This window comes from Humulus lupulus, chromosome X (genome assembly GCF_963169125.1).
Source record: "Humulus lupulus chromosome X, drHumLupu1.1, whole genome shotgun sequence".
NCBI classification, from domain to species: Eukaryota; Viridiplantae; Streptophyta; class Magnoliopsida; order Rosales; family Cannabaceae; genus Humulus; species Humulus lupulus.
In genome coordinates, this window is record NC_084802.1 from 4,559,619 (window position 1) to 4,568,761 (window position 9,143).

Consider the following 9,143-nt stretch of genomic DNA (forward strand, 5'->3'; position numbering starts at 1 on the left):
TCAATGTTTGGTCACAATAAACATATATATTTTAGTAACTATAACTCAATTTGTAAAGAGTTGATCCGAAGTTTATATCCCCTACTTAAAATGACTATGTCCACTTTTTTTTAGCAATTTGGGACAACATTAATGAATTTTACAGAAATTGTTTATAGTATTATTTCGAATCCCTTTGACTTATTAAGAAAATCTACACAATATATAATAAGCGATTATAAAATATTGAGGGAAACTACTTAATTTATTACTTATGAGAGAGATAAATATATATATATATATATATATTATTTATAGTTCAATCACTTTTAGTTAGACAAGAAAATCTCTGTAGTACATCATATATATATATATATATTGATAGAATAAAAGATTACTATTTGGAAGTAGTCAATGCACTACAAAAATCAGGGCCTATACCGAGAACAAATGTCCTCGGTATAAGCCGAAATGTCCTCGGTATATCTTATACCGAGACAATGTCGTCGGTATAAAGTTGTCGGTACAGCCGCGTCGGTAAAACAAAACGTCTACCGACGACATTCAAAATGTTCTCGGTATACGTTTTACCGAGGATAATGTCCTCGGTAGAAAGTGACAAATGTCCTCGGTACAACAAACCTCAATTTCTCATCGTACTGGTACATACCGACATCTTGGTGGTATATACCGAGGACAATGTCCTCGGTATAGACTTGTCCCCAATTTTTTTTTATATTTGTTATTCCCTTATTTATTTATTTATTTTGAATTAAATATAAGAAAATAGAATAAAATTAAAACACTTATATTAAAGATATAAAAAAAAACATAAGAGTGTATTCGTTGAATTAAAATAAAGACTTGTCTTAAACATGATAATGTAATAGTCAATTGTAATAAAATTCATACATAAGTCCTACTGAGTCGGTGCTCCAACATCAGGATCATCGGGTGGTGGTGGTGGGGCAGATTGAGATCCCGGGGTGATACAATGAGTCCGGACATGCTCCTCTAACTGTCGAAGACGCTCTCTCATCTCAGACAACTCTTCATCTCTAGTTTGTGAAGGACGAAAATCAAATGGAGTTCGGTCCCTTATGTTAAGGATACGTCCATATCCTTTCTGGTGGCCCCGTCGTTTTCCGAAGACATTTTGTACCAAAGATATGTCTTCATCTTCAGGCGCACTCGAAACTGGTGTGGAACTCTCAGTATCAGTTGCCTGTGTCTGCTGTGTGTCGCGGTATGCACGCAATTCCTCCTGTGATACAATGTATAATGTAATTAAAATTTTGAAACAATTAAAAATTTGAAAAATGTTTAAAAAAACTTAACGTACCCAAGTATTTTTTGCTGTCTCTGTCACCCACCCTGTGCCTGATTTATGGTGAGTATCCATCCAGCTATCCGGGATGGACTCAAGTTGCCCAGTCTCTAAATTGCGCTGTCACGTACATATATTTTTATAAAATTAATAATTAAACGTAAATAAGAAAAATAAACTAAAAAATAATTAATTAACTAACCTTTTTATAGCGTAAGGCTGGGATTGACTGAGAACCTCCATAGCTAAGCTCTTTCAATTTCTTTCTATTTTCCTTGTTGACCACAGAACGTTTCTGCAAAAAGTTATCGTTAGTAATATATTTAATTAAGATAGTTAAGTTTAGCAAGAAATTAATACCGTAATTTCTGGGCGACGGAAAAAATCAATTGCTTTTTGCCACTGCGTATCCGTGCAACCACCATAACGATTTTGTGGCCCATTAATCGTTAAGTGCTCTTTAATATCGTACTTCCAGTCAGAATACTTTTTAGCACACGAAGTATCAATGCCTCTCAAGATCCCAGGCATATGCCCTTCTCCATATCTAGTACGCCCAATATCAAACAAATCATCCTAATTTACAAACATTTATTAGTAAATATCATATATAACATAAAATAAGAATTAAGATAAAAATACATAAACTACTTACTTCCAAATGTGCAAGTATTCTTTCTTTCGAGGCATTTGGTACTTTTGACCATTGAGGACAGTCCGGATCTGTGTACTGTCGAACAAGTAATCCGAGCTCTCTTGAGAAATTTGAGCTGTACTCTCCGATCTCTTTATATGTTCTCCCCCGCACATCCCACTCGAGAGGGAGAGGACGCCCCAACTGTTCCCTCTTTTCCCGCGTGTTCAATCCCTTATGGCGTCCACGTTTACTTGGAGGCGCTATTGTATGCAAATTCAATATTTTAAAATTAATATGGATTAATTGTTAAATTTTAAGGAGTATATCAATGTGTAAAATATTACCTCGTTCACAATCAGCTGGGATATCTGCCGGTCCACGTGGAGGATCGCATCCTCCACCATCACCCCCGTGAGATTGAGCAATAACATCAGCCATATCTGTCAAATTAATCGATATTAAAATTACATTTATCAGTTAAAAATGACAATATAAAATTATTTATTGTTAAAAATAATTACTTCAACATATTATAAAATTACCACTTAATTATCACTATAATAATCTTCACTATCATCATCGGTTTCTATGTGTTCATCTTCCTCTTCATCATCTTCATATTCAACCTCCTCCTCCTCCTCCTCCACTTCCTCTTCCTCCTCCTCCTCTTCTTCTTCCATTTCCTCCTCCCTCTCCTCCTCAATTGCAACATTATCTATCTCAACAAATTGTAATGGAGCCCCCGTACGTTCAAAGCTGATTTGTGGCAACGGTCCAAGATCAACGAATAATTGGAAATTAGAGGAACTAGTGTCGTGCATAACATCTACTTCTACATCCTCCGCTTGTTCTTCAACTAGTGGGATGTCCCACACATTTCTGTGATGCACTTCTTGGACGACTTTCCAATGAGATTTATTTTTAAGGTCTTCAATGTAGAAAACTTGGTTAGCCTGAGTTGCTAAGATAAATTTATCATCTTTGAAGGCCTCCGAACTGGTTTTGATACTCGTTATGTTTTGCTCAAACTTTAATCCTGAAGACCGATTAGTGTCAAACCATTTGCACTTAAATAATACAACAGAACAACCAGAAAGATAAGACATCACTAAAACTTCTTCCAACTGGCCGTAATAAGTACTATTTTCGACACCCGCTACAGAGACTCCACTATTTTGAGTTTTGCGATTCTTGTCCCTGTCATAACACAAAAATCTTACTCCATTTACAACACACCCAGGGTACGACGCAACACGAGTTGAAGAACCGTTTGCTAAAGAGATTAATTCTTCATCTACTTCCAAGGATCCTGTTTGTCGAAGATGATAAATCTTATTATAAAACCAATTAGGAAATTCCTCTCTATGTAATTGGTCTAGGTTTTCAACACCTCTAGTCTGTAAAATTTCCCTATGCTCTCTGCAAAAAACAAAAACAACTAATTTAAGAGCTACTAATAAGAGTTATAATAAACATGCAATGAAATGATGAACTACTTTAATTACTTACCGAAGATATGGCAAGATCTCATTGCAGTTGTTTAGAATATACCAATCTGCTATTTTCTTCACTTCATCTTCCAAAATTGTCAATGATTTCTTACCAATTGGACGACCCTGAGATCGAAAGACCGACATCTTTTTAAGTGATGGACCAACATCTACATTTCGGTCTGGACGATTGAACTTTGTCTCAACACCTTTCAAGTACATGGAGCAAAATGTTAATGCCTCATCAACCACATATCCTTCTGCTATTGAGCCCTCTGGACGTGCTTTGTTACAGACATAATTCTTCAATTTTTTCATATACCTTTCAAAAGGATACATCCACCTCATGTGAACCGGTCCTCCAAGTATTGCTTCTTCCGGTAAATGTATTAGTAGATGGACCATGATATCGAAAAAAGCAGGTGGGAAAATATTCTCTAACTTGCAAACAATCTCAACAATTGAAGTTTGGACTTTTTCTAAATCTGAGACTTTTAGAGTTCTCGCACAAATGAGCTTGAAGAAAGTGCATAACTCAATAATAGTTGTACTCATTGATTTCTCTAGGAATGCATGCACACCAACTGGCAAAAGGCGTTGCATAATGATGTGACAATCATGCGATTTCAAACCAGTTATCTTATTGTCATTGTCAATCACATTTTTCCTTAGGTTAGATCCAAAACCATCTGGAAACTTCACTGATTTAAGAAATCGACAAAACTTTTGGCGATCTTCAACAGTGAAAGTGAATTTGGCCGCAGGCTTTTGTATCCGACCATTCAACTTCCTCAGCTGTAACTCTGGTCTCATCTTCATCTTCTCCAAGTCTACTCTGGCACTAACTGTGTCTTTGGTCTTATTCTCCAGCCCAACTATTGTGCCTACTAAACTGTCACACACATTTTTCTCAACATGCATAACATCTAGATTGTGTCGCAGCATTATGTTGGCCCAATATGGGAGCTCAAAAAATATACTTTTTTTCCGCCAACCAACTTGCTCTTTTGTACGCTTTCTTTTTTGGCCGCCATAACTGACATGCTTACCAGGAAGAGAATCAGGTATAAAACTCATTTGTGTGAACATTTCTTGCATGGTTAATGGCTGTGGTGGTAATCTCTTTTCAACGACACCATATGTCTTCTTGTCCCTTCTAATGACATGTCTGATTGGTAAAAAATGTCTATGACCATAAAAAGCAACCTTCTTTTGTAAACGAATAGATGGTGTTGCCACATTGCAAGTAGAGCAAGCATGATAACCTTGAGCAGTCCATCCAGAAAGGCTACTCCTTGCTGGGTAATCGTTTATAGTCCACATCAAAGCTGCCCGAAGAGTGAAGAAACTGCCATCGACTGCATCTCGAGTCTGTACACCAGTCACCCATAATTCTTTTAACTCATCAATCAATGGTCTTAAGAAAACATCAAAATCTTTTCCTGGCGAATGAGGTCCCGGAATTAATAAACTCAACATGAAATTAGTTTCTCTCATGCACAACCATGGTGGCAAGTTATATGTCGTCAACACTACTGGCCACATACTATAAGACAGACTCATATTACCAAAGGGATTGAATCCATCTGCAGCCAATCCAAGCCGCACATTCCTGGGTTCCATTGCAAATGTTGGATTATTTCGGTCAAAGTCCTTCCAAGCTTTCCCATCAGCAGGATGACGCAATACACCATCTTCTTTTATACGTTGCTCGTGATGCCATCTCATATGTTGAGCAATGTGCCTCGATGCATATTTTCGCATTAACCTAGGGGTTAAAGGAAAATAACGCATCACTTTATGAGGCACTTTCTTTCCCTTGGTGTTCTTGTCCACCCATCGATCCTCTCCACAAACAGGACATTTGCTTTTTCCAGCATGTTCTTTCCAAAACAGTGCGCAATCATGCTTGCAGACATGGATTGACTCGTAGCCCAATCCAAGTTTCCGCAACAACCTTTTCGCTGCATAGTGCGATTTTGGAAGCTTATTTGGGGCTGGAAATGCATCATGTAACAACTCCAGCATTCCATCAAATATTTTGTTGGGAATTTTTCCCAACACTTTGAAATGCATTAACTTCACTAGGAAATTCAATGAAGTGTAATTTTGACACCCGGGGAATAATGGAGCCTCGATCTCAGCAAACAAATCGTTATAATGTTGCCCACTCCTGTAGTCAGTTGTAGGTATCTCTTGACCGCGCTCATTCTCCGCTTGTTCGTCATTGTCATTTTGCATAAGATCAGTGAGAACATCCATCATCTCATCTTCATCATTTTGATCTATCCGAGCTCTCATTGGTATTATTTCATCCTCTCCATGCCAATGCCAATTGGTATATTTCCGTAGAAAACCATTTACAAAAAGATGATTTTCTAATACATCAATTGTCTGAAATTCAACGTTGACACACCTCCTACACGGACATTTCACCAATCCCCTTGAGTCAACGCACTGCCGGGCTCTCTGGAGAAAATCCATCACACCAGCCTCATACTCATCGGATAATCGATCTGTCAAATTAATCCAACTCTTGTCGATCGACATTGTATGAATGTAGCACTGCACGGAACACTAATCATCAAACTTACAATCAATTTGTGTGTGTCCTAATTCAGAGAGAGGCAAATGTAAGAGTCTTCAATGACTCACCCTCTCTAAACGGGTCTAAGGCTTCTTGTGATGAACACTAAAAAAATATAATATTATCACTATGTGATAATAATACTATTATATCTTTGGTAATAATTTCTTATTACCAAAGAAAAAAGCAAATATAATTAAATATGTTTTTTTAATGTCTTATGCTTTTTGAAGTTAATTATGTTGTTTTATGATATCTAACTATAATATATTTCAGTGTAAATATTATTAAACTTATTTAAATTTGACATATTAATTTAGTATTTATTAAATTACATATTTTACTTATGCTTTATTGAATAGTTTGATTAATTTAAACAAAATTTCTAAAATTTGTTTAAAATTTATTTAACTACTTTAGGATTAATTTTTATTTTTATTAAAATTTAGTTGCATAATGTTAATGTTAATTTTTTTTATTCTTAATTTTAAAATATATTATTTATATAAAAAACATAAATTATTCAAAAATTGAAAAAAAATATTAAAAAAAATACAGAAAAATTAAAAACAACTAACAAATAATATTAAAAACATATTTTTTTAATTTTAATTTTAATAATGATTAAAACTAACAAATATTAAATTTAATTTTTTTAATTTTAATTTTAATTTTAATAATGGTTTTCTAATAATATATTTGTTAATTTTATTTAATCAGAACTAACACATATTATTTTTTTACATATTAATTTAGTATTTATTAAATTACATATTTTACTTATGCTTTATTGAATAGTTTGATTAATTTAAAAAAAAATTCTAAGATTTGTTTAAAATTTATTTAACTACTTTAGGATTTAATTATTACTTAAATTATTTAATTAATGTTTATTTTTATTAAAATTTAGTTGCATAATGTTAATGTTAATTTTTTTAATCTTAATTTTAAAATAAATGATTTTACTTATCAATTCACTATTTATTAAATTAGAAATTTTATTGAGTACTTCTACTAATATTCACAATATCTCTAAATTTTACAATTCTATAAAAAATTCGGCAGCATAACGACTATATTTTCATCTATCCCAAAATTTAAAATCCTGCAAATAACACATAAAAAATATCCAGACCCAGATCATGCAGAGAGCATTACAAATTCATTTTAAATAACTATATAATTTATAATTATTAGTCTAAATTTTATTAATTATTCAATTTTCTAACCAAAATATTAAAATTCTACTAAAAATTAACAACAACAAATTAATCATCAATATTCATAAAATCTGAATTTTTACTACTAACATAAGCAAAAAAATTAAAATTGACAACAACAACATACTAACATTACCACCAAAATTTTCAAATTAACACTCAAATATTTAATATGTTTACTAATATGTTTAATACACATAAAATTCACCAAACACAACATAGAATTTATTTAAAAAAAATACTAATTAATCATTTAACAATTTTCTAATTCCTAATATCATTTTTACTAATACTTATTTTGAAAACCTAAAAATAAATACATTCTATCTAATATAATTATTTCAGATTTTTATTAAAATTAATATTATATTATTTATATAAAAAAACATAAATTATTCAAAAATTGAAAAAAAAATTAAAAAAATACAGAAAAATTAAAAAAAACTTACCAATGCCTTCAATATCTTGCTAGCAATCCCTATAGTCCAACAAAAACCGAATACCCAACCTTCAAACAAAAATTAGAAAATATCATTATACAATTTCATAAATATATATATATATAAAATGAATAAATAAACCATACCTTCAACAAATACACAGAAATTCCTTCACCCTTGGCAATTTTGGGGCTTAAAACCGAGCTTTTATGGAGGAAAACGACTATAATCGGCGGAGGGAGGCGGAGGTTTCGGAGAAAACCCAGAGAAACCAGAGAGGAAGGAGAAAGGGCTTCGCGGCTGAGTGTGATATTTATAAACCCTATACCGAGAACATGTTCTCGGTATAGGTCCTCGGTATAGCAACTAAACCTATTCAGAACCGCGAAAATGTCCCGCGCATATGAAATGTCTATACCGAGGACATGTTGTCGGTATAATGTTCTCAGTATTGAACCTTTTTTTTGTAGTGATGAACGAACAACTTCACGTAATAATCAGCTAATTTGGATTTATTTACAAATTCTAAATTAATTAATTTGATGAATTTTCGTGGAAAGATTTTTAAGGTAACAGGTCAGCTATAATTCAAGAGATCTACAGTGTAATCCTGACTTCATGTTGTTATGTCTTCGATTTTATTTTTATTTTTTTCACTATTTTTTAAGGAATGATGCACATACATCATTGACGATCCAAAAATAAACAGAACTAATAATTGAAATAATATATAATTAGCAATTACTCAAAAGAAGTAACAAATAATTAATTCTTGGGGGAACAAGCTAACTTAAATAACGATTAATAGACGTAAAGGTGATTTTGAAATGTTATCTAAAAAAATTGGCTTATATTCTTTTCGTCATGTTTTAGTAATTAAGACTTAGAAAGCTTGATCGATCTTCACACTGAAATTTGAGTATTGATGCATTATAAGGGTCCTAAATAAAAAAATATCTCATGCTATATACACACTATCATTTTATGTTAGTGTTCCCCTTAATTCTAAAAATGTCCCTAACATAATTTTTCTTTCTCTCTTTTTATAATATTGTCTTCTCAATCTATCTCTCTCTCACGATTTTCTCTAAGGAGTATTTGAACCCTATCAAGGCAAGCAACTTTCACTTCGGGTATTAGATCTAGGGGCAAAAAATTTATAGGTAAGTATATTTTATTTATATTGCTTGAACTATTTCGAACAAATCTGCGTATGTATTTGTGTTTTGTTTTACTTTTTCATGGTTGGATTGGATCTATGTTTATCTGCTTTTTTCATGGTTTTTAATTTACCTCGATGAGTTTCGATGAACTCGATATATCTCGATGGGTTTAGGGAATAGGAACCTCAATGCATTTTGATGTGCCTCGATGGACCTTGACTTATCTCGATGCCTTTAGGATATAGGCACCTCGACAAGGCTCGATATACCTTGATAAGTCTTTCTGCATTCACAAAGATA

General features: G+C 32.8%; 2 protein-coding genes across 4 annotated transcripts; both read right to left on the minus strand.

Annotated features, from left to right (window-relative positions):
* Positions 1 to 771: 771 nt before the first annotated feature.
* LOC133804620 (uncharacterized) lies at positions 772 to 7,958 on the minus strand. 3 transcript variants are annotated; one of them, XM_062242767.1, is made up of 8 exons: positions 7,827 to 7,958; positions 7,690 to 7,748; positions 4,699 to 5,998; positions 1,962 to 2,203; positions 1,667 to 1,882; positions 1,509 to 1,601; positions 1,322 to 1,426; positions 772 to 1,243 (listed from the first exon to the last, which is right to left on the minus strand). In XM_062242767.1, the coding sequence occupies exons 3-8, from the start codon at positions 5,981 to 5,983 to the stop codon at positions 899 to 901; spliced, it is 2,286 nt and encodes a 761-aa protein (XP_062098751.1). In that variant the 5' UTR covers positions 5,984 to 5,998; positions 7,690 to 7,748; positions 7,827 to 7,958; the 3' UTR covers positions 772 to 898. The 3 variants fall into 3 exon arrangements, with proteins under 3 accessions (XP_062098751.1, XP_062098749.1, XP_062098750.1); XM_062242765.1 differs by lacking the exons at positions 772 to 1,243; positions 1,322 to 1,426; positions 1,509 to 1,601; positions 1,667 to 1,882 and having other exon boundaries at positions 1,998 to 2,203; positions 3,674 to 5,998; XM_062242766.1 differs by lacking the exons at positions 772 to 1,243; positions 1,322 to 1,426; positions 1,509 to 1,601; positions 1,667 to 1,882; positions 7,827 to 7,958 and having other exon boundaries at positions 1,998 to 2,203; positions 3,674 to 5,998; positions 7,690 to 7,820.
* Positions 2,489 to 3,667, minus strand: LOC133804621 (uncharacterized). The gene is made up of 2 exons (XM_062242768.1): positions 3,453 to 3,667; positions 2,489 to 3,362 (listed from the first exon to the last, which is right to left on the minus strand). The coding sequence occupies exons 1-2, from the start codon at positions 3,653 to 3,655 to the stop codon at positions 2,489 to 2,491; spliced, it is 1,077 nt and encodes a 358-aa protein (XP_062098752.1). The 5' UTR covers positions 3,656 to 3,667.
* Positions 7,959 to 9,143: the final 1,185 nt, after the last annotated feature.

Coding starts and splice junctions, on each gene's coding strand:
- LOC133804621 (XM_062242768.1), bottom strand. CDS start 3,655: ATGTACTTGAAAGGTGTTGAGACAAAGTTCAATCGTCCAGACCGAAAT. Junction 3,363..3,452: donor GAGATCTTGCCATATCTTCG/GTAAGTAATTAA, acceptor TGTTTTTTGCAG/AGAGCATAGGGAAATTTTAC.
- LOC133804620 (XM_062242765.1), bottom strand. CDS start 5,983: ATGTCGATCGACAAGAGTTGGATTAATTTGACAGATCGATTATCCGAT. Junction 2,204..3,673: donor AAGGATATGTGGTTGATGAG/GCATTAACATTT, acceptor TGCATACAATAG/CGCCTCCAAGTAAACGTGGA.